Consider the following 25,966-nt stretch of genomic DNA (forward strand, 5'->3'; position numbering starts at 1 on the left):
TTAGAAGAGATCCTACTGGCCAAAGTTAGGACATACTTTGAACATCAAAAAGAATATGACTTTACTTGATCAAAATTTGCTGAATATACCCATCTACACATTACCTGTTCAAGGGAAAAGCAAAAAATGACAACCCATAACCTCACAATGGAAAGATTGGATTGTCAGCCTCTTAACCAAGTGATCAATCTCAGCATACTAAGAACGAGGCAACCAGACTTTACGTGCCCTCTCATGTAATGCAATATAAAATACATAGCAACATCTATCAAGTATTCTTGTCAAAATAGTTTACTGTAATCTAATCAGTCCCTTAAATCTAACTTCCACTTTATAGGAAACACAGGAGATAGAGACATAAGGTAAATGACACCAGGATGCATGGAGACAAATTCAGAAGGTAGGAAGCGCTGCAAGGATAAAATTTCTGTCTCTTTACCATGTCTGTGTCATGATGGGGGTTGCAGCTTGGGGGAGCAGGAAGAGGAGGGGTGAGGTAGTTTGCTGTTCTAGATTTTAAAAGATCTAAGTGACATTTTAAGCAAATGTAACAGTGCTTGACTGGATCCTGGTTTAAACAAAAAAGCTATTTAAACATTTTGGTGAGACAACTGGGGAAATCTGAGCGTGGAGTACACATTTTAGATGGTATTAAAAAATTACTGAAAATTTTATTAGCTGTATTAATTATACTGGAATTATATAGGAAATTTTCATTAATTTTTAGAGATAACACACTAACATTTTAGTATGAAAAGTCAGATATTAGTAATTTTAAAGTAAACACTTAAACCAAAAACACACAAATAAATACACAGGAGTGTGTATCTGTATAAGTGTATCAAGCACTCAATATTTTAAACTCATCAAAATATTAATTATTATTGATACAACCATGTGCCATGTGTATGGGTATTTATTATACTACTCTCTATATACATTTGGAATTTTTGATAAGAAAGGTTAAAAAACAGAATTTGGTAAAGTAGCCAAGTAAAAAATTAAAAAATAACTGTACCATTTTTGACAAGGGTGTCAAAACAATTCAATGGGGGAAAAATAGTCTTTTCAACAAGTAGTGCTGAGACAGATGAATATCCACATGCAAAATAAAGTTGGTTCCCTACCTTACACCATATATAAAAATTAACTGAAAATGAATCACAGACCTAAATGTAAGAGACAAAACTCTCAGAAGAAAACATAGGAATAAATCTTCATGACCTCGAATTAGACAATGTTTTCTTACATATGGCACCAAAAGCACAAGAAACAAAGAAAAAAAATGCATAAATCGGACTTCACCAAAATTAAAATTTTTGTGCTTAAAAGAACACCATCAAGAAAGTGAGATGACAATGCATGGAATGGGAGAAAATATTTGCAAGTCATATATCTGATAAGCAACTGGTATGAAGAATAAATAAAAAACACAACTGAAAAACAAAAAGTCAAATTACTCAAAAGATGGGCAAAGAACTTAAAGACATTTCCCCAAAGAAGATATACAAATGGTCAATAAGCACATGAAAAATTGCTCATCATTAGTCATCAGGGAAATGTAAACCAAAACCATAAAGAGATACTTCACACCCATTAGAATGGTGAAAACTATAAAGACCAACAACAATCATTAGGGAGGATGTGGAGAAATTGAAACCCTCAAACACTGCTTATGAAACAGTGCAGTCACTTTGTAAAACAGCTTGGTAGTTCCTCAAAATGTTGCACATGGAGTTACCATACGACCCAACAATTCTACTTCTAGGTATATAGCCAACAGAACTAAAAACCTATGTCCACACAAAAACCCGTACACAAAGGTTCACAGCAGCATTATTTCTAACAACCAAAAAGTGGAAACAACTCAGATGTCTACTGACAGATAAGTGGATAAATAAAACATGGTATATCCATAAAATCAAACATTATCTGGCAATAAAAGAAATAGAGAACTGATACATGCTATAACAGATGAAACTCTGAAAGCATTATACTAAGCCAAAGTATACATACTGTTTGATTCATTTATAGGAAATATCAATAGGCAAAGTAGATTAGCTGTTGACAGGAGCTTGGGGGTAGTGAAGAGCAGGGTTGAACGGGGATTGACTGATAATGGGTATGGGATCTCTTTTTATGGTGATGAAAATTTCTGGAGTCAGGCAGTGGTGATGGTTGCACAACTCTGATATACTAAAAACTACTGAGTTGTAAACTTTAAAAAGGATGAATTCTACAGTATGTGAATTATATCTCAATAAAGCTGTTATTAAAAAGGAAAAAGAAGTATATAAGAAATCAATATACCATCAAAATGGGCAAAGGAGAAAAAAAATAAGCACTTTACAAAGGAATACATTCTCACCTTCATTTGAATTCAAAGGCATACATATTTTAAACATAAGATATAGTTTACCTATCAAGCTGATAGGTAATAATAATATCTAGGCTGGTGAGAGTACAGGAAAACACGCTTTGTCACAATCTGCTGGTGTTGTATTTGTTACATTGCCTGCAGGAATTTTATAATATATAATCAAAAACCTTTCACAATATATATCAAAAATCTTCAAAAGATCCATATCCTTTGACCTAACTTCTCATTTTAGTAAGTTATCCTAGGAACATAATCAGGAATATATACAAATATTGATCTCAAGAATATTATATTTTTCTAATAAAGAAAACTGTTAGAAAGCCTAAATATCCCATGATATGGGTAATTTAAATAAATTATGGTAGATCTACGCTATAGAATTACTTGTCTCTCCCACTTCGGTCTCAGAAAAGGACTATGTCTGAATTGATCAGTGTTGCACCCCTAGCCTCAAACATTGTCCTGGCACATTAACAGACCCTCATTTACACACTATTCATTAAATAGTGTTTAATAACACTATTAACATTAAACAGTGTTTAATAACATTGAAAATTTTAAATTCACATTGTTAAACAAAATTTGAGCAACTAATCAAATATAGTATCATCCCATTAATATACACAAAGGCTGACCGTATATATACTAAAATGAGCTCCTGTAGTCAACAGTGGTTATTTGAGTGGTGGAATTACAGGCAATTTTATTTATTTATTTATTTATTTATTTATTTATTAGATGTTGGGGGTAGGAGTTTATTAATTAATTAATTTATTTTTGGCTGTGTTGGGTCTTCATTTCTGTGCGAGGGCTTTCTCTAATTGTGGCAAGCGGGGGCCACTCTTCATTGCGGTGCGCGGGCCTCTCACTATCACGGCCTCCCTTGTTGCGGAGCACAGGCTCCAGACGCGCAGGCTCAGTAGTTGTGGCTCACAGGCCTAGTTGCCCCGCGGCATGTGGGATCCTCCCAGACCAGGGCTCGAACCCGTGTCCCCAGAATTAGCAGGCAGATTCTCAATGACTGCGCCACCAGGTAAGCCCCAATTTTATTTTATACTTAAAAAAACTTTTATATTCTCCAAATTTCTATGATAAGTATGTGTCAGTTTTATAATCACGCATACAAAATACTATTATAAAATAGTATGTTCCAATAATTCTTATTTTTAAAAAATTAACTCTTACCCTTAATGTCACTACTCGTGCTTTGGGGTTTCGAATAGATGGTCCCGCTGATACATAACCAGCTGTGTCAATTTCAATTGGAAAATGCTTCCTGCATTTCTCATCACTGTCTAATGCAGCTGGCCACTCGGTGCAAAAATCTGAGAATTAAAAAAAATTATCTCATTTATAGTTTTGTAAGTAAATTCTCCTTATAATGTATGCTAACCGACAAAATCAAATTATTGAGGGAGATCACCTTTCAAGATACATGAAATGAAACATGAAATGAAACAACAGATTCTCTTCTGCACTTATATATACATCATCATCCTGCATGCATCCCTTTTCTTCCTAAGTGAATCCTATTTAGGGAATTAAGGGAATGATTTGGATAGTTCAGGTTTGGTGGGGAGCAGTTAAAAGGAGCTATAGACTTGATGGAAGTTTATTATAGCTTTGCACATATCTGTTATGAGACAGTTTATTTCCTCATCAACTAAAAGCAAGCAGTTCATAGTGCCCTGAGAATTACTGTTTTTGAAAAGGCAATAGATAATATTAGTTCACACCCAAATGAAGGTTACTAAAAATCAGCTGAAGGGAAGTGAAAGAATCTCTGAAAAAACTCTGAGAGGGAACTGCCTGGAGGTCCAGTGGTTAGGACTCGGCGTTTTCCCTGCTGTGGCCTGGGTTCAATCCCTGGTCAGAGAACTAAGGTCCAGCAAGCCTTGCGGCACAGCCAAAAACAAAAAAAAGCTCTACTGAGATGTGGTCAACCTTCTTTCAGAAACTGAGTTCAATAGGGCCTCTAACTATAACAGGTACAAAAGCCTCGATCACCTTTAAATGATCCTTCCAGTAAATCATGTTTCTTCGATGTGACTTCTGAGCTACTGGGGCTCAGTGGAAAAAGGAACAGACTTGTCCTCACCTTCAGGTAAGACAGATAGCCTAGAGAGGAGTGGGTCTGGGTCTGAGACCTGGGCTACAACCGAAGTTCCAAGCACTGAGAACACTGCTCACAGCACAGAGGTGTAAACTCAGGCCTCAAATGAAAAAAAAAAAATCTTTAAAGGAAAAGAGAGAACTCCCAGCCTCCCGCAGCTATCAGTACTACTAGTATTGAGGGACTTCATAGGTGGGCAGCTGATTTTATTTTGCCCTATTCCTATCAAGTTAGTGTGGTACAGGACTCTCAGCTTGGGATGAAAACTTCTGGCATTATCAGGTTCCCCTCAATAGAAACCTCATTTCCTAAATAGCCTCATTCTAAGAAAAAGTAATTGGTTTCTTAGGTCAAACACATTAGACCCCATGGATCCGTGCTTTCTCCAATAACATTTTCCCTCAGCTAACAACTTTCTTATAATAAGCACTATATTTAGCTCCCATTTAGGCTTTAATATCAGTCAGCAAAATGTCACTCTGGATTACAGAGACTTTCCAAGATCTGGGACTAAATATACGTTAGCAAATTAAGTATAGCTCACACTATTCCCTAAAAACTGTGTTTAAGAGATCAATACTCACACACTTTGAGGGGAAAGAAATATCTTTGCCATTAAGAACATTTTGACATTTAAATAAAATGAACAGAACAAAATTACTGGGGTTAAATTTCATTCCCATTATGAACGAATTCCAGTTTCCTGTACTATAAGATGCAACACTGTCAGGCACTTTATAAGACAGACTACTTTGGGGAATTTTATGAGTTACTGGATTTGTACCGACTTTTTTTTTTTTTTTAAACTTTAGGTAAGTCATTTCAATCACCAGATGATAATTACAGCTTTTAAATTAAATTACCTGAATATATGTTCAAGAAAACACAGCCAACTGAAAAGTACATAATAGACCTCTATTAGCCTTTTATTCATCTGATAGGTAGAGCAACAGACTAGACTTTAGAAGACCTTGGTTTTTACTTAACTTCTGCCACGATTATTAAAGTTTTGGTAAATTACCTAACTCTCCTGTGCTTCAAATTTTCCATTTGCAAGTTAGATACAAAATCTGAACTGACCTACTTGAAAGAAAACTCAGAAGAAATATTTGAAAAGCCTTTGAGTTATTTGGAAGATACAATCTAAATCTAGAAGCTGGCAAAAGTGTAAAGGCAAAATTAAGGAAAGATTAAAACATTCACTTAAATACTGTAAAATATAATGCTACTCTTCTAAATATGCTGTATGAAAGCCTTTCATTTGAAAATTATTAAGTATTTTAGAACTACCTCATTACAATGACCAGTTTCTAAATTATAAATGCACATTTAAAAATATTGTTTAAAAAGGAAAACTACTGAATTTATCACAGGGTAATGTATTTGTTAACTGGCTTTACAAAGGATCAAAAAATGATATATGATTTGTGTCATATGCGGCACAAATGTGCAACGGTGATCTGTGTCAGTCTAATATCAGGCTAATATCAACAAATATAGAAACATACAAAGGGACATAAATGCATCATAATGTCCCAAAACAAAAGACCACATAAATGAATGAAAATAGTAAGAGATTTTTCTTCATTTCAAGAGTAAGGTTATTTCAAGAGTAAGGTTATTATTTCAAGAGTAAGGTTATTATTTCATTTCAAGAGTAAGGTTATTATTCCTACTTTTTAGCCCTCTTTTTAAAACCTCTTTATTTTCTCTCCTTCCTTATAATTTTCAATGGAAGGCCCTCCCAGAAGCTCAAATTTCATCATAATCATGTTCACTAACTTATTTCTCCTTTTAGCATAATCAGGCTACCTGTGAAGTTTCTAGGTTTCATTTTCTTTCCTGAAAAGACTTAACAAGTATACTGAGCATGTATATACATCACTTTTAAATCAGCATAAATTTAAGACTTCAAAGGTACTAACTCTTGCATTAAACTACATGATCAATAAGTAATATCTACAAACCTAAAACAACTCAAATTTGCTTACCTATATATAGTCCAATACAACTAGAACAGAAATTGAATTGGAATATTGTATATATTATGAACCATGAACAAAAAGTGCTCTTTGCCTTTACCTCCATTTATGTGGGAAGAAGAAAGATGGTAGTACAGGTGAGTAAACTCTCTATTTACAACTAGCAATCAACAGATATTGTTGAAATTTAACAAGTCTAGAAATGGAGGTATAATCGTATTCAGGTGATTAGTTCCATTTTATATATATCAAACTATACATATAATTTACATTTATATATACTATGTATAGAGTATATATAATATATTCTTTATGTGTTTAAAGAATATATAAAATTATACGCGCGCGCGCGCACACACACACACACACATATAAATAATAAGACCTAAATAATGACTAAAAGAGAACACGTCTGGAATGAGGGGCCAGGGAGGGAAAGAAGAAGCAAGAGACTATTACTTTTCATCATCAGCTCTTGTACTATTTAATTTCACCACAGGTATATATCACTTCTAATTCCTTTAAAATTTTGAACAATTTCTTCAAGATAACCCTTTTCTGCAAAGTATCCCATTACTGGCCCCACTGACTATTCAGCTACTCAGCATCCTTCTACACTATCTTCAGTTTGGACCACATTGATTTGCATCTGTTGTTAACACTCTACAATATTTTCTTCAGCCTTTTTATGTATATGCTTTCTATAATTCAACAATAAGTCCCTAACCTACCTGAGCAAGGATTATGGTTTCTGATCCCCAGAACTTATTCAGCAGATAACTGCAAGTTTGTACTCTTTGAAGATCTCTCTTTTTCCTCCACTCCTCAGTCCCTGGTAACCACCACCCTACCCTGTTTCTATGATCTCAGATTTTTCAGATTTCAAATATGTGATAATTATATAGTATTTGTCATGCTGTCTGACATATTCCACTTAGCATAATGCCCTCAAGGTCCCTCCACATTGTCACAAATGGCAGGATGTCCTTCTTTCTCGTGACTGAATAATATTCCACTGTTCGTATGTGCATGTGTGTGTATACACCACATCTTCTTCATCCATCCATCCATCCACCGATGAACACTTAGGTTGTTTCCATATCTTACACAGGCCTCTCACTGTTGTGGCCTCTCCCGTTACGGAGCACAGGCTCCGGAAGTGCAGGCTCAGTGGCCATGGCTCACGGGCCCAGCTACTCCACAGCACGTGGGATCTTCCCGGACCGGGGCACGAACCCGTGTCCCCTGCATCGGCAGGCGGACTTTCAGCCACTGTGCCACCAGGGAAGCGCTGTTTCCATATCTTGACTGTTGTGAATAATGCTGCAGTGAACATGGGAGTTGAGATATCTCTTCAATATTGTCTTCATTTCCTTTGGATACATACCAAGAAGTGGGATTGTTGGATCATACAGCAGCTCTATTTTTAATTTTTTGAGGACCCTTCATACTGTTCTCCACAGCAGCTGCACCAATTTGCATTCCTACCAACAGTGCACAAGGGTTCCCTTTTCTCCACGTCCCCATCAACACTTGTTATCTCATCTTCCTGATGAGTCATTTTAACAGGTACTGTGGCTTTGATTTTTTTTTTTTTTTGATTTTGATTTCCCTGATGATTAGTGAAGTTGAGAATCTTTTCATGTACTCACCGGCCATTTGTATGTCTTCTTTGGAAAAATGTCTATTTGATTCTTCTGCCCACTTTAAAATCAGATTTTTTTTTTTACTATTGAGTTATATGAGTTCTTTATGTATTTTGGATATTAACCCTTATCAGATATATGATTTGCAAATATTTTCTGCCATTCCACAGATTGCCTTTTCATTTCACTGATGGTTTCCTTTGCTGTGCGGAAGGTTTTTAGTTTGAGGTAGTCCCACTTGCTACCTATTTTTGCTTTTGTTGCCTTTGCTTTAGGTGTCAAATTCCAAAAACTCATTGCCAAGACGAATGTCAAGGAGCTTACACCCAATGTTTTCCTCTAGGAGTTTTATAGTTTCAGGTCTTATGTTCAAGTTTTTAATTCATGTCAAGTTGATTTTTGTGTATAGTGTTAAAAATGTGGTCCAGTTTCATTCTTCTACATGTGTCTGTCCAGTTTTCCCAACATTTATTGAAGAAACTATCCTTTCCTGCTTAAATATTTTTGGCTCTTTTGTCATAAATTAATTAACCAAATATACATGAGTTTATTTTGGAGCTCTCTGTTCTGTTCCATTGATCTATGCCTCTGTTTTCATGACAATAACATACTGTTTTGATTACTACTATCGCTTTGTAATATAGTTTGAAATCAGGATGTGTGATTCCTCCAGCTTTGTTCTTCCTTCTCAGTATTGTTTTGGCTATTTGAGGTCTTTTGTGGTTCTATACAAATTTAAGGAGTTTGTTCCATTTCTGTGAAAAACACCACTGGAATTTTGACAGGGATTACACTGAATCTGTAGATTGCTTTGGGTTTTATGGACATTTTAACAATATTAATTCTTCCAATCCATATCTTATACTTACTTGTGTCTTCTTCAATTCCTTTCATCAATATTTTACAGTTTTCAGTGTATAGATCTTTCACCCCTTGGTTAAAAGTATTCTCTTATTTTATTTTGCGTTCATGTATTTTGTTTTTCTTTTATTTCTTCCAGTTTTACTGAGATATAATCAGCATGCAGCACTGTGTAAGTTTAAGGTCTACAGCATAACGATCTGACTTGCATACATCATGAAATGATCATCACAAGAAAGTCAGTGAATATCCATCATCTCATTCAAATACAAAATTAAATAAATAGAAAAAAATTTTGTTTTCCTTGTTTTAAGTACTCTTAGTATTTATTCTCTTAACAACTTTCATACAGAACATATAGCAGTGTTAATTATATTTATTATGTTGTACCTTATATCCCTAGTATTTAGTTACCTTATAACTGGAAGTCTGTACCTTTTGACTGCCTTCATTCAATTCCCCCTCCCCTGACCCAGTATTTTATTCTTTTTTGATGCTATTGTAAATAAAAGTATTTTCTTAATTTCTCTTTTAAGAAAAAGAGAAATTTAATTTACAAATTTAAAAATTACATTAAAAGTTAAAATTAAATTACATTTAAATTTTAAAAATTAAATTTTAAATTAAATTAAATTACAAATTAAAAAAAATCTCTTTCTGAACTCCCATGATCACCGCAGAAAATGCAACTGATTTTTGATACCGACTTTGTATCCTGCAACTTTACTGAATTCGTTTATTAATTTTAATAGTTTTTCTGGACGTTTCAGATTTTTTATGTATAAGATAATGTCCTCAGCAAGTAAAGACAATTTTACTTCTTCCTTTCCAACGTGAATGTCTTTTATTTCTTTTTCTTGCCTAACTGCTCTGGCTAGAACTTCCAGTACTATGCTGAATAAAAGTGGTGACAGTGGGCATCCCTGTCTTGTCCTGATCTTAGAGGAAAAGCCTTTAGCTTTTCATGGTTGTAATATGATACTAGTTGTGGACTTGTTATATGTGGCCTTTATTATGTTGAAGTTTGTTCCCTCTATATCCACTGTGTTGAGACTTTTCTCATGAAAGGATGCTAAATTCTATCAAATGCTTTTTCTGCATCTACTGAGATGATCATATGATTTTCATCCTTCATTTTGTTAATGTGATGTATCATGTTGATTTACTTGGAGGTGTAGAACTACCTTGCATCCCTGGAATAAATCCTTCTTGATCATGGTGTATGATCCTTTTAATGTACTATTGAATTTGGTTTGCTAGTATTTTGTTGAGGATTTTTGATCTATGCTCATCAGGGATATTGGCCTGTAATTTGTCCTTATCTGGCTTTGGTATCAGGGTAATGCTAGATTTATAAAATGAGTGTGGGTGTTCCCTCCTTTTCTACTGTTTAAAAGAGTTTGAGAACGACTGGTAATTCTTTATATGTTTAGTAGAATTCACCAGTGAATTAGGAGTTTGGGATTAATATATACGCACGAATATATATAAAATAGATAACCAATAAGGACCTACTGTATAGCTCAGGGTCCTATACTCAATATTTTGTAATAACCTATAAGGGAAAAGAATCTGAAAAAGAATATGTATATATTCTTAATATACAATAAATGTATAACTGAATAACTTTGCTATATACCTGAAACTAACAAAGCACTGTAAATCAACTATGATTCAATTAAAAAAAAAAAAAAAGAATTCACCAGTGAAGCCATCTGGTCCTGGACTTTTCCTGGTGGGAGGTTTTTGACCAGTGATTCAATCTCCTTACTAGTAACTGGTCTGTTCAGATTTTCTATTTCTTCATGATTCAGTCTTGGTATATTATATGTTTCTAGGAATGTATCCATTTCTTCTAGGTTGCCCAATTTGTTGGCATAAAAATGTTCACAGTAGTCTCTTAGATCCTTTGTACCAATATTTCTGTGATACCAGTTGCAATGTCTCCTATTTCATTTATAATTTTGAGGCCTCTCTTTTTCTTGGTGAGTCTAGTTAAAGGTTTGTCTACGTTGTTTACCTTTTCAAAAAACAAGCTCTCAGTTTCACTGATCTTTTCTATTGTCCTTTTAGTCTCAATTTATTTCCACTCCAACCATTATTTCCTTCCTTCTACTAACTTTGGGCTAAGTTTGTTCTTCTTTTTCTAGTTCCTTGGGATCTAAAGTTAGGTGGTTTATTTAACATTTTTCTTTATTCTTAATGTAGGCATTTATTGCTATAAACTTCCCTCTTGGAACTGCTTTGCGGATATTCCATATCTCAAGATATTTTTTTGATTTCTCTTTGATTGCTCCTTTAAATCAATATGCGTTTAGGGGCATGCTATTTGATCTCCACGTATCTGTTAATCTTCTAGTTTTCTTCTTGTAATAGATTTCTAGTTTCATATCATTGTGGTTGGAAAAAATGCTTGATATGATTTCAATCTTCTTAAGTTTATTAAGACTTATTTTGTGGCCTAACATATAATCTATCCTGAAAAATGTTTCATGTGTACTTGAGAAGAATGTGTATACTACTGCTGTTGGATGGAATGTTCTGTAAATGTCTGTTAAATTCACTTGATCTAACATGTAAGTTTAAATCCAATGTTTCCTTACTGACTTTCTGTCTGGATGATCTACCCATTGTTGAAAGTGGAGTACTGAAGCTCCCTACTATTACTGTATTGCTCTCTATTTCTTCCTTCAATTCTGTAAATATTTTTTGTATATTAAGTGCTCCTACTTTGGGCACACAAATATTCACAAATATTATATCCTCTTGATAAACTGACCCCTTTATCATTAGAAATGAGATTCCTATGAAACTAATAAAATATTAAGTTCATATTACAAAACAACCACATACCTTTAAGAGCTTCACAGTGCTTTTTAATTGCTACAGGAGTCAAATGCAGAAAATTGGGAATCTAAAATAGAGAATTTTAAAGGATAAATTAGCTAAGTTTCTTTGTGTGTGTGTGTGTGTGTGTGTTTGGGGGGCTATGCCACACGGCTTGCTTGCAGAATCTTAGTTCCCCAACCAGGGATTGAACCTGGGCTCCAGCAGTGAAAGTGCCGAGTCCTAACCACTGGACAGCCAGGGAATTCCTGCCTAAGTGTCTTAAAAACATGAAACAGACAATTTTCTCATAAAACTAAATCATAAGGCCCACAAACCTTGTAATAAATAAAATCTGGTTTTCTTTTAAACAATACTGATTCCATGTCACAGGTGTTGTAAATTCAAGAAATGAATTTCCTAAAATAAAGATTCAGTACCAAGTATCTTATGAGAATGATGGTGGAGAAGAAACATTATTTTTATAGTATTATTCTTGCCACAAATCTACAGGTGTATATACTTCCCTTATAAAACTGAAAGCACTTTAGGACACAGACCATTGTTTAATAATCCTAATTCCCCTGGAATACATATCACTGAGATACATTTTCTACTTTATACTTAATAGACATTTTATGAATTGAATGGATGAATAAATGAAGCGAACAGATCTTAAATGAACAGTTTAATGAAGTCGGGAATATCTTTATGATACACTAAGAGGTTCTCTAAACATTTATAGGGCCAATGGAAATTTAGGTAAGGTCAGAGATTTGATTCCTTCAAATAATTAACATTTCCTAGTATATTTCTTAAATAATGTTAAGCATCTAAAGAGAAAATTTAGTTTAAAGAAACTCACTTGGAAAGAAACTTTGAACAAACAGAAAGTTACTCTAAACATTATGTCTGGAATCTTAAGTGCTAATCAGAAAATGATTATTTTAATCAAGAGAAAACAGGCAACAAATATTGGGATTATGAGGTGGGTGACTTCATTTTCTATACTTTTATTTTACTTGTTTATTTATTCTATACTTTTATTTTTGAAACATGATTCAAAATCGTAAAAGGAAAATAATAATAGCTAATGCTTACACAGCATTTACACTGGCACTGTTCTATGAACACCGTACATGTTACCTCAGTTTACAAGCTTATTCAATGGCACTTACTAGGAACAGATCCTATCATCGGACTAAGCATTAAGGTGATTCTTAAAAGGGATGGCATGCATTAAATGTTTGGATTTTTATGTTTATTAAAATTCCATTCACAACCATCATTACAAATATATTGTTATTCTCTTTCACCAAGTGATATTTTCCACAGACCTTTTCTTTAAACTAAGTTCAATTCTTCTCTTCATTTGAAGAAAAGATTAGTTTTATAGGCGTTTGTTTTCTTGTCTCTCGAAATGTTCCCATTTCCAAATTTCATCTACCTATCTCCAGCAGCAAACAAACCCCTCTTCATATTACGATCTCATTTTTTACCAGCAACTTTTAGCAAATTTTTGTTTTTCACGAAGACTCTTATTTAGCAGAAAATACAATTCCTTGATGATAATTTCATTGTATGTAAAAGAAAACCATCTAAGATATGCATTCCCAGGCTACGCATATTTGTATTTTCTTTAAGAAGTCTGTTTTTCAGAAATCATTATAGATGCTATCAACTCATTACAGATGCTATCAACTGAAGCATTTAACATGACCTATTTTTCTTGAAGAAATAAAGAAGTTTAAGGACTATAACAATACTACTAAATAATTTTCTGTAGAAGTTTTACATCTCTTTTTCAAAAGTAAAAACTTCTCCCAGTTCTCAAACTCAAATTAGGTTATTTCACTTTTCTTAGTTCTGCTTAAAAGACACAATATAGAAAAGATACAATAGAAACGAAAAAGCCAAAAGGAAGCCATAGGACCAATCAATTACATTCTTAAATGCCTAGGGTTCTTTGAGGCTTCTTTGCCGAGGATAACCAAAACATAATATCCATTATTATCTGGAAAAAGATTGAATTAAAATACAGTAAGCTGCTATGCACTGAACCTTGAAGTATTGGGGGAGAGGGTAGGTGTCAGAGGGAGATCAGCATTTATTTAGATGTAAGTTTTAGTCAATGAACCAGAAACTTATCTTACCTTTAAAAGTTCCAGATTTCCCTCCTTAGCCATAGGCACCCCTCTTTTTACTGGATAACCCATTCGAACAGGAAGAGGTACTGCTGAGGGTTTAAATGGCGCTGCAACAGGGTAAACACTAGGCCAGTCCTGGTCAACAGCCATTTTCTCTGTCCTAGGAGGTAGTGCCTGAGGAATGTAAAATAGTTTAATATTTTAAATATAAACATATTCTTTAATTTTAAAGCAAAAAAGCTGCAATTAAGAGAAACATAAGAGGACTTACAACCTACATAAAATCTGACCTCCCACAGCTAATGTCGCTGAAATGAAAAAACACTAAACGTACCTAAATATCTCTGGCACAGTTTCCTTAAACCCAGTAGCAAGGATCCCCTTTAACAGCACATTGCCTTCGCAAAAGAATTTCTCTTATTTATTTACTTAGACTTTTAGCAAACTTTCTACATATTGTTTATGAAGGGGTAAGTAATGATATATTTTGAATAAGTTTTAAAACTTTGATGAAAGTCAGTACATGAGGTGACAGTGATACAAACTTGGAAATAAAGGAAATAAGAAAAAGGAACATAAAGAATAAGAATTCAGAAATAAATAAATTAGGATTAAACTAAATGAATAGATACATAATGAGAAATAATGTTTCCTAGGCCCAGAGAATAACTACATGATATTTTAGTCAATCACATTAACATATTTATTTTTTAAACTGTATTTGATAGACAGAGATGCCCAGCATTCCCTTTAAACCCAAAACGAAGGTTTGAAGAGGCAAAACTAGGCAACACCCATCTAAGTAATATACATGTAGTATATGTCCTGGAAGCAGTTAATATTCCTGTGAAAATGACTACTCTATACAATTATAATTGGTGCCATTTAACTTCCAACTAATGTGCCTTTGTTCTGACTCCATGCTTCCTAAGTGACCATATAATTTGGATTCCTCCATAGAGATACCTACAGGGTGAGACCAAACTGGTTAGATTAATGCATACATCCCAGGCTGCATGACTGTTCAAGGCATCATCAAAAATAATTCTTTATTCTGGTTTATATACCTATATCCTGGGAGTATGTGAGTGAGTCCACCTCTCAAAGATGATCCATTCTCAGGGAACTGACAAAAAGCAGTGGAAGACTAGAGCCAGGGCTGTGGCAGTCACCCAGTCAACAGCCCCTTGAGAAGAAGACTTCTCGTGCAGCGCCCTTCTACCTCATAATGAGTATCTGCCTCACTTCAGAATTTCAGAAACCAGTAAGACAGTCTATAACAGAGTACATTAGCTGCTTACCTTTCTTCTTAGTGGCCTTCCGTATCTGGATGTTTTTTCTGTTGTAGCTAAAAGACAACACAACAGTTACAGAGAATTTTATAACACCGAGCTGTTCAACATTGTTCATGATCCCACAATTCTCACATAATTTAAAGTATTCAGTAATATAAAAATGAAACAATAATCCATTTTCTGTAAGTTCAGGGACTAAATCATTTTAATGAAAATGAAAATTCAGAAGTAGGTAAGAAAATCCAAGAGTTACTTGAATATAAAATATATTGTGATTGACGATATGGTGAACTCATCAACTAGAGCAATATTTTCAGTAACTTTTAAGGTTCATCATCAAATAAGCTTACTTTCCCAGGATAAAATATCTAATTAGAAATAAGTATTTTACATCTTTAAAAGTAACTGGCTTGAAATATTCTAATATATACTTGCTCATATTTGGAATTATTCTGTTCTTTACACATACACAGACACAAAACAACCTTCAGTTTTCCTTCTCTACTGTTTATTAGCACTGCCAATGCTACAATAATGCCAATAATAACAAAACTCATAGTTATTCCTAATAAATCACATAACTGTACAAGAGGGTAAGTTACTTACATACAGTATCTACCTTTTAATATATTAATTTTTATTTATTTATTTATTTTTTCCCGGTATGCGGGCCTCTTACTGTTGTGGCCTCTCCCGTTGCGGAGCACAGGCTCCGGACGCGCAGGCTCAGTGGCCATGGCTCACGGGCCCAGCCGCTCCGCGGCATGTGGGATCCTCCCGGACCGGGGCACGAACCCGTGTCCCCTGCATCGGCAGGCGGACTCTCAACCACTGCGCCACCAGGGAAACCCAGTATCTACCTTTTAAAATATTAACTTATGTCTCTCTAAATTAATGTTTTGCTCTACTAAAATAATATATAATAACTGTATTTATTCAGCACTTTCACATGTCCAGACACTGTGCTAAATACTTTTCATTATCTCATTTAATCTTATTCTTCACAATAACTGTAAGTACTGTTATTATCCTTATTTAGAGGTCTTTTAGCCAAGAAAACTAAAGACCAAGTAGTCAGGGTGATGACAGCATAGCACAAAAGACCTCACATTCTGAACCACTAACTCAAGCTTCACAAGCCCCATAACTACACCGAACTTCCAGCACCAGGTCCCTGAGTTTTTCTCTGAACTTTCTGTTCTGTCTGTCTACAATGTGCCTCCCTTTCATCTGCCTGCCTTCTATCCCCTACTCCCTCTCCACTTCATCTCTTCATCTGACAAATTCTTATTCATCCCTCAATAGTAATTCATTGATTTATTCAAAAACTGTTTGAGTGATATTGTGTACCAGCAACTCGGAAGGCAGCAATGAACAACAGAGACACAGTCCTTGCTCTCACTGAATGCTGAGTCTGTCAAATAAGATAACTATTTAGCAAGTAATTTCAATAAACAGTTATAAATATTAATGAAGCACACCGCAGGGGACCCAACCTAGTCAATTAGTTGGGGAAAATATCCCTGAAGAAGTGGACTTCAAGCGAAAACCTTAAACATGAACAGGAAGTAGCCATGGGAACAGGCAAGTAGAAAAAGTGTTCTAGAGTGAGAGAGAAGATGGAAAATCAAAGTAAACAAGTTCTATATGGCTGAAATTTAAGAGTAGGGCATAAGGAGCGCTAAGAAAAGTGATATTTAATAGGTCATACATATATATATATATATACACATACATATTTTTTTTGGGGGGGGGGGTACGCGGGCCTCTCACTGTTGTGGCCTCTCCCACTGCGGAGCACAGGCTCCGGACGCGCAGGCCCAGTGGCCATGGCTCATGGGCCCAGCAGCTCTGTGGCATGTGGGATCTTCCCGGACCGGGGCACGAACCCGTGTCCCCTGCATCGGCAGGCGGACTCTCAACCACTGCGCCACCAGGGAAGCTCTAATAGGTCAGAGATATATTTAATAGGCATCTCAACTAAAACACATCATAGGCAGAGCTCTTGATTTCCTTCTTCCAGTCTTCCCAGTCCCTCTAAATGGTATCAACATTCATCCAAGTTCTCAGGATAAAAATCTAACATGCTTCCTTGAGACTTTTCCTCAAGCCCATATCAAATCCGTCACTAAATCCTGTTAGCAGGACTTTCAGAATATATACCAAATCCAACCACACCAGCTCCACTATTGCTTCAATCCAAGCCACTATCATCTCATTTGGAGTACTATATCAGCTCCAAACTGGTCTCCTGGCTTCCACTCTTACCCCTGGCTCTCTACACAGCAGCCAGTGATCTTTTAAAAGTATACATCATATTATATCACTCCCTGTTCCAAACCTACCAATGTGATCCCAAACTTATAACAAAATCCAAGCCAAATGCCCATAAGTCTTTACCAGATGAGGTCATTATGTATTTTTCTGGTATCCTATACTTCCACTCTTCTGTTTACTCACTTAGCTCCAGCCACGCTGGCCTTTTTTCTGTTCCTTGGTCACACCCCTAAGCTTGTTCTCACTTTTGAGCTTTTGCACTTGCAATTCCCAATGCTCTTCCCGCAGATCTACTCAAATGTCACTCCCCCAGGAGTTCTTTCCTGACTACCCTATCTTATCTTGTCCTACAGCCACTATTCCCCCAATCCATCATTCTCAAGACCCTGCTTTATTTTTCTTCATAGCACCTAACATCGTACTGACACTGTTTCCCTGTTTATGATCTGATTTCCCCCCAAGAATGTAAGCTTCATGAGATGAAGGGCCCTGCTCTATCCCAGTATCTAGAACACCACCTAGCACACAGTAGAAGTTAAGTATTTGTAGAATGAATAGATGAATGAAAGATTAAAAAGAGTGTTCAGACTAGAAAGAGCTACTATGATGCATTAAGGAATTTGTCTCAAAGCAATGAAAAACCATTTGTAGATTTTGAACATGGGAGTGGCAAGTTAACATTTGCTTTTTGCACACCTCACTCTGGCTGTTGTGAGAATTCAAGGTAGGAGAACAAGAGCAGAAAGAGAGACCAGTGAAGAAACTATCGTAGAAGTGAGAGTTAGTGGCTTAAACTGGACAGTTAGTAGTATGAACATTAGACATATTACAGAAAATATCACCAGGATAGGACCTGGTGAATAACTGCACGCGACCCCTCGACTGAGCTTTTCGTAACTCTTGCGGGCTGCTCCTCGGTGCCCCCCGCCCCCTTACTGTATTCACGCTTCTATTACAGCACCTCACACTGCACAGCACTTCTGGTCTACGCATAACTAGACTTTTCCACTAGATTCCTCCAGGGCAAGAACGGTATCGGGCATCCCTAAAATCTCTCTTGAATGAAGGTCACCTCAATAATGCCTACTGAATAAAGGTCAACCCCATTTGGTGGCATAACTAGCCCTGGAATTCAGAGTTGTAGTTTATTCTAGGACACTTGTACGCTTCTCTTAAATTTCGGAAAAATCCATGGTTCAACACTGCTCAACAAACACTACGAGCACCAGCAACCAGAGAGAGAGACCTGTGCCGGTGGCCCCAGGAGGGAGCATCTGAAAGCGCAGGTCACGCAGAAGGGAGGGAGAAAGCTCGCGGCGCCCAAAGGACCTGCAAACAGAAATTGCCTGCCAAGAACCAGGCGACACTCCGCACAGAGGACAGACCCACATCCGCGGCTTTCCTACTAGGCGGGCCAGCGACAGACCGGCAGAGGACGTACCGGCCTCCCTGAGGCGGCTCTGGCTCCGCCACCGCGGCGGCCATCATGGGCCTGTATTCCGCCCCCCTCACTTCCCCAAAAGCCCGGAAGCGAAGGGGCAGACACTCACACGGGCTTGGTCTCGGAGAGCGAGTGGCCGGAGACACAGAGGTGGAAAAGGCTCGAAGGCTTCTGGCCCGCGGCTGCAGGACCAGGCATGCAGGGAACCGAGCGGCCGCCATAGCTGCGAAGACGGCAAGCGGGAGAGGACAAGCGCGCTACCGGGTCAAGGGGCGGGTCTGAGGCCCTATTGCGCAGGCTCGCCTCGTCTTGCCCCGCCCCTGGGAGGGAGAAACAGAAAACACTTGGGCCTGCGAATTCAGAGCCCGAGTGAAACGTGCAAGAAAATATCCCCCAGCATAGAGAAAGTAATGAAAAGAAAGTAAAAAGATTTAAAAAAAAAAATCGAAGCAGTCAGTCCAAAGACAATTGTAAATAAGGACCATAGGGATGGGGGAAATGTGGCTTACAGAGGGCAGGTGAGGGCAGAACCTCAGATGGCCCAAGAGTCAGGTAGTCTACCCTAAGCCCCTGCTTCTTCGCAATTGCTGCGTTTCTGCACTTTCTTGAAGTCTTCAGCTAGTGCAAGTGATATGCTTTGAGGAGAGAGGCAGTATCCAATAGTAATAAAAGGATGGTCTCTTGAACCAGACTAGTACTTGAGTTTAAAACTTGACTTCACCATCTTTAGGATGTGTGGTCCTAATCAATCAAACGTCTGGGTACAATACTAGCATACACTGAGCGCCCCGTGCGCACAGGCTGTAACTGCTATCAATGATTTGGTTAGCTTGTTTGTAGATCAGGTTAGAATTGCAAAACGGCAGAACTCATCAGGACCTAGAAAATAATGGTTATCCTTTAATGAGCGCTCTTATTTTCTACCATAGAATGGATTAACATACAACTCTTAATAAAATTATCCTCTCTTCTTTTCAATCGGTATGTATAATACTCAAAGCACAAAAGTATGATAACAAGAACAACTGGGAACAAACACAACTGTCTCTTGGTAAGCATACCAAGTAGAGCAGAGCTGTGCAGGTGTCCCAGGGTATTCTACCTGTGAACAACAGGTGTGCCATGGGCATCAAGCAGTATGTGGCATGATAAGGACAAATACTTGTAATAATCACCATCCTCATCTTTTCTGACCTCTTATTATCCTATTATTGCTTCAAAGCAGAAGTATGGTGTATTAGGTGTGTATTTGTTTGCTAGGGCTGCTGTAACAAAGTACCAGAAACCGGGTAACTTAAAACAACAGAATTTTATTCTCTTACAGTTCTAGAAGCTAGAAGTCCAAAATCCAGGTGTTGGCAAGGGATGGTTCATTCCGGATGTTTTGAGGGAGCATCTGTTTATGCCTCTCTCCTGGTTTCTGATGGTTGCTGGCTGTTTTTGGCTTGTAGACACATCACTCCAATCTCTACCTCCATCTTCACATGGTATTATCCCCTGTCCTCCATTTTTAAGATTAAAAGCATGGCCTTTAAATCAGATGGGTGTGGGATTTGAATCCAGGCTCTGTTTCTTTGTGATCTTGGGCAAGTGCACCTAACCTCTCTGAACTTCAGTTTCAGAGAAAATGGGAACAATATTATCTTCTTGAGGACCACAGTGATTAGGTGAGTAATGTTTCAGAAGGCATAATATAAAGGTGGCCATTAGAATTAAGCTCAGGGTCAATGCAGCAGCCACTTTTTCTCTCAATTTTGTATATTTTAGTGGGATAAAGTACAAGGCCTATCCCATAGAAATTTAAGGACAAATGAGTATGAATCCTTATAGAATTATTTCATATCCAGAGACTTCTCAATTTCTGAGCAAGATGTTAAGAGACTTAGTTCCTTGTTCAAACTGCTTATGCTTTCGTTTTACTCTCTCTCTAAGAGTAAAGTAGATAGATATGACTGGAATTAGAAGAGCCAGAAAAATACTTATTGTTTTCCCTGATATCAAGTACTATGAAGTTCGTTCTATATTGAAAGTTAAAAACTCACCTGTAATGCTATCAACGGGCAATAATGCTATGTGTTTCATGCAGTGTATAGAGTAAAGCATGTACTGTCATGTACATAGGAGTTAGTAAGAATAACATACTCTTTCAGTTAGAAAAGATCTTAGAGGTGCAATCACTCAATCATGATAGAAATCTTTTCATTAGCCTTAGTGACCAAATAACCCAGTATACTGTAGAAGCTAGGCTGGTTTCATGGGCTTGTGACACATACTTAGAGGAGCCCTGTGCTTGGCTTAATGCTCTGCTGTCCCTGTCTTGAAATTTTTAATAGTTTTTAAACAAAGAGCTCCATATTTTCAGTTTGCACTGGGCCCCACAAATTATGTAGTCAGTTCTGTGTAGATCAATTTTAAATATTAAGATTTTTAATAATTGGTATTTGAAAACTGCATTAATCCAATGACTTTGTCAGAGAGCTATTTTTAATCAAAACTAACTTTATAAAAAGTGAGTGAACCAAACTTCCGGTTATAAGATAAATAAGTACTTAGTGATGTGATGTACAGCATGATGACTGTAGTTAACACTGCTGGATGGTATATTTGGAAGTTGCTAAAAGATAGATCCTAAAGGTTCTCATCACATGGAACATTTTTTTTTTTTTGCATCTATATGAAATGATGGATGTTAACTAAACTTATTGTGGTTTTCATTTCATAATATATGTAAGTCAAATCATTATGCTGTATAAACTAATACAGTGCTGCACGTCAGTTATATCTCAATAAAACTGGAGAACACTAACTCAAAAATAAATAAATATGCACTTACAGAAAAAAGTGAGTGAACAAAGTATGTCTATTCACAAGCATGGTAAATTGACAATATGCAAATATCCAGGTATGCGACTCAAATATCCATCAAAACAGTATAGATTAAATACACTATGGTGTATACATACAACATAGAATACTACTTAGACACATACATCTTAATCCCAGTTGAACATTAGAATTATCAATACTTTAGGAGGTTAAAAAAACCCGTCTAGGCCTCTCTCTGAGATGCTGTTCAATTGGTCTAGGTGTGTTTGCAAACTTGGTGGGGTTTTTTGCTTTTGTTTTAAGTTTCCCAAGTCAACCTAATATGCAGGCAGGACTGAGAACCACTGATGTCGGCCTTATAAAGGATGAAGTGGATATAAATGTATTAGCATGGAAATTTTCCCACAATATATAGTTTTTAAAATGCAGGTTACAAGACACTTATAGATATAATTCCATTTGTGTAAAATACTTTTCATATGCACTACACATTCTTGAAAGGTAAACAGTAAACTGGTATGGGGTGTTGGTGAGACTCCTGAAGACTTAACTTTCTATACTTCTGTACTTAAATTTTTACATCAAAATGCAGATTTAAAAAAATGAGAATACAGTATTTTTAAAATCAGCCAATGCTTCACATCTTTATTTTCATTTAAAAAAACATGGTGAGTCTGACATATCTTCCAGCTATTTATTTTTTTAAATTTATTTTAAAAAATGTATTTATTTTTGGCTGCGTTGGGTCTTCGTTGCTGCGCGCGGGCTTTCTCTAGTTGCGGCGAGCGGGGGCTACTCTTCGTTGCAGTGCGTGGGCTTCTCATTGCGGTGGCTTCTCCTGTTGTGAAGCACGGACTCTAGGCGCCTGGGCTTCAGTAGTTGCGGCACGTGGGCTCAGTAGTTGTGGCTCACAGGCTCTAGAGCACAGGCTCAGTAGTTGTGGCGCATGGGCTTAGTTGCTCCACAGCATGTGGGATCTTCCTGGACCAGGGCTCGAACCCGTGTCCCCTGCATTGGCAGGCGGATTCTTAACTACTGCACCACCAGGGAAGTCCCTCTTTCAGCTATTTATAACACGAATGTTTACAATTTGTATTAGACTTTTCAAACTTTTGGTAGACTTACACTTCAGTATAGAAAATGTTGTCACAGGCATTGTCTCCTTTGAATTAGTTGAAGTCATTCACATTTTACAGATAAGAGAACGAAGAGTTAAACCACTAGACTCTGCTCTTAAGAGAATTGGGACTCAAACCCACATCTGATTCCAGGTTGAAAACTCTTCTTACTCTGTTACACCACCTTCTGGATAGCTTACGCTACACAGCTTTGCTGCAGACAGGGGTCACTATACACATGGAAACGTAAGTTGACCGAGTATCATAACCTGCCAGGCGCATTCCAAGTAACAATAATTCTTGCTTGACAACTTGAAGAGATGTCTCTCGCACCTATTTTTCCCTGCTTATCGAAGACAGAGGGCTAAAATGGTTTCCTTGGACTTTTGGTTTCCTGGAATGAAGGAATGTCATATTTAAGAAGTTTGGAAATCAGCGTTCTAATTGTGATTATATTTCATCCAATCATCAGCCAATGACGTAAGCTTTACCGGCAACTCCTCCTAATCTGACCTCTTCACCCCTCCTCCTCTGCCACTTTGGTCCAGGCTACTCTTTTCTCTCCTCTAAATTATTATAACAGTTTCTTAGCTGCCCCCACCCCGGGAGCTGCCACTCTTTTCTCCCTGCAATCTAGTCTCCACCCAGCAATCCAGTGAGGTTTTTAGTGTGTAAGTCAGATCAAGGCATGTCTGTCCCCATATCACTCAGAGTAAAATCCAGAGTCCTTACAAATATGATCTGCTTCTCCTGTTTGCTGGCTCCTTCTCCGACCTCATCTCCTAACAATCTCCTTCCGGGTCACTTTGCTCCATCCACACATCCTCTGTTGCTATGCCTCAAACACATCAACTCCACTCCCGTGTCAGGCCCTTGGCACCTGCAGTTCCCTATGCCTAGAACACTCTTTCCCAGATACCTGCACTGATGCTCTCTCTCCATTCAGATCGCTGGTAAATTGCCCCCTTCTCTCTGAGGCTTCCCTTAACCACGTCATATAAAATAGCATCTCCTTCACGCTCTCTCCCCTTACCCATACTTAATTTTCCTTTATACCACCCCTGACATTTATTTAAATATGCATTTAAAATATATGTGCAAGTATTTGTTTATTGTCTATCTTCCACCATTAAGAGGAAAACTCCCTGAGAGTGGGGACTTTGTTCTTCTTAATGCTGGACTGGCAAGGCATGGAACAGGGCCTACCAAGTAACAGGTATTTAATAATCACGTGGAATGAACTGATCTTCCATGTACACTTTTAAGCATTTTTTGTTTTGTTTTTTTTGCTTCTGTCCTCTAGAAGCATAGAGGGAAAATTATGTTTCCTTCCCTACAGTGCTGTTATAATCCCACCCAGGCTTTTAAGTAAAGATGTTTTTTATACGTGAATACACTTTCCTTACTGCAAATGCTAAACAGATGTTAATCATTATTACGAGGGATAGTTAAATGGGTCACTGTGTTTAAATCATAGGTAAAGCTAACACTTGAGTCCTAGAGGGATCCCACCAAGGTCCTCTCTGTGCAGAGGAAGCAGCTTGGGATGAGGTGGGATCAGGGTAGAGAGGAAGAGAGCCAGGCTAGGTTTTGCTTAGGAGTCCTGAAACGAAACCGGTTTTGTAAATGTAATTAAACCTGTTCTACCCACTTCCCACGCACAGAAGTCAAAACACACTTTACACTTTCAAATGCTAGACTTACTCTGTCAACCACACAATTTGTTTTTCAAATCGAACTTTAAGGGTGACTTTATTATCCTCTCTTCCCACTTTAATTGTTGAATAATAAATAAAAGATTAAGCTAAATTGTTACATTTTCCCTGAAATACAGGCAGGATTTTTTCTGTCCATAATCATGATACTAAGATGTTTTGACCCAGGTGATGGTTTTCATTCAATGTGGGGTCGGGGAAGAGGAGAAAAAAGAAATCCCATGAGGGGATGATGCAAGAGGATGAACTTGCTTATTAAAATAAAATATTTTTTTCCTTTTTATCTTACAGGCCAGTCTCATCTCACATAGCCAGTTCAGAGGATGCTAATATAAACCTTGCCCACCTCTCTCAGCCTGTCTTTCTGACTCAGACAGTTTCCAAGCAGTTCCCTGATGGAGACACAATCTTCAGTTTCCAGGATGAATCGTGCCACGGCCGTCCCTCCCGGCAGATGGCCCCTCACTGTCTCACGTTTGATACTGTCCAGGACAACAGTATGTCTGAGGTCTTCAGGCTTTCCTGGCACACCAAAGATGATAAACAGGCCCAGACAATCCTCTCCTATCAAGTTACAGAATTCTTCCAGCTTATCAAACCTACTTCTATTGCTGAAAGACCCCTCTGCCCTGGGTTCTGGATTGGAGGGGTCACAAGGCTCCGATTCCACAGGAGGATGAGAAGACATCTGTAGAGTCTGTACTGCCAGCTGGAGCCTTATTTGCTTATCGGATGCCCAAAATGTCCAAATCCAGTCCGCCCCAAACAGTAAGGCTTGGTGTTTGGTCATCTTGGTGGTAGTAAGCCAGTTGTCAATGCCTTTTTCATGGCAGAAAGTGACGAAGTGGATTAAGAAGATCTCATTGAGAGTGTTTGGAGCTGGGCATAGATTAGTCAGCGTGTCTTCAAATCCAAGATACTCCTTCAGTTTCTGGGCTGCACGGACTATAGCTCCACTGACCACCTCACAGATGCCGAGAACCTCTTTGCCGTCCTTTAGAGCCAACTGCTGCGATGGTTTTTGCCCCGTTTTCCCTGCACCCACTCAGCACTACTGCCGCATATCAAACAGGCGAACTGTCCTTTCTCAGAGTAAGAGTTTTGCAGTGAAGTCACATCTGCTAACATGGTCCCAGTTTTCTAACTCTTCAGGGAAGCATATATACACACAGCTAAACAAACATGTAGGTCTTCCTGTTGGGTGTGTTGTACTCATACAGATTCCTGCTGGTTTATTAAGTTAGAGATATTAACTTTCACAAAAAAACCATCTGTCTTTTACTTGTATTCACTCTACTTTTAATATTTGGTAACCTCTTCCAAGACATGTTTCCTTTTT

The 25,966-nt window shown here is 37.3% G+C and overlaps 2 protein-coding genes across 2 annotated transcripts in view; both read right to left on the bottom strand.

The window, feature by feature from the left end:
* Positions 1-19,230, bottom strand: part of MRPS35 (mitochondrial ribosomal protein S35) — a 41,983-nt gene extending 22,753 nt beyond the window's left edge. Inside the window, exons 1-5 of the mRNA XM_079938020.1 lie at positions 19,078-19,230; positions 15,257-15,303; positions 13,962-14,129; positions 11,836-11,896; positions 3,566-3,705 (exon numbers count right to left, since the gene is read on the bottom strand). Coding sequence (XP_079794146.1) covers positions 3,566-3,705; positions 11,836-11,896; positions 13,962-14,129; positions 15,257-15,303; positions 19,078-19,189 — 528 coding nt within the window. The 5' untranslated portion in view covers positions 19,190-19,230. The remainder of the gene's footprint in view (positions 1-3,565; positions 3,706-11,835; positions 11,897-13,961; positions 14,130-15,256; positions 15,304-19,077) is intronic.
* Positions 19,231-24,943: 5,713 nt separating this feature from the next.
* REP15 (RAB15 effector protein) lies at positions 24,944-25,955 on the bottom strand (the record flags this gene model as incomplete). Its single annotated transcript, XM_079937516.1, has 2 exons — positions 24,944-25,662; positions 25,910-25,955. The coding sequence occupies 2 exons, from the start codon at positions 25,953-25,955 to the stop codon at positions 24,944-24,946; spliced, it is 765 nt and encodes a 254-aa protein (XP_079793642.1).
* Positions 25,956-25,966: the final 11 nt, after the last annotated feature.

This window comes from Stenella coeruleoalba, assembly GCF_951394435.1.
Source record: "Stenella coeruleoalba genome assembly, chromosome: 11".
NCBI lineage: Eukaryota > Metazoa > Chordata > Mammalia > Artiodactyla > Delphinidae > Stenella > Stenella coeruleoalba.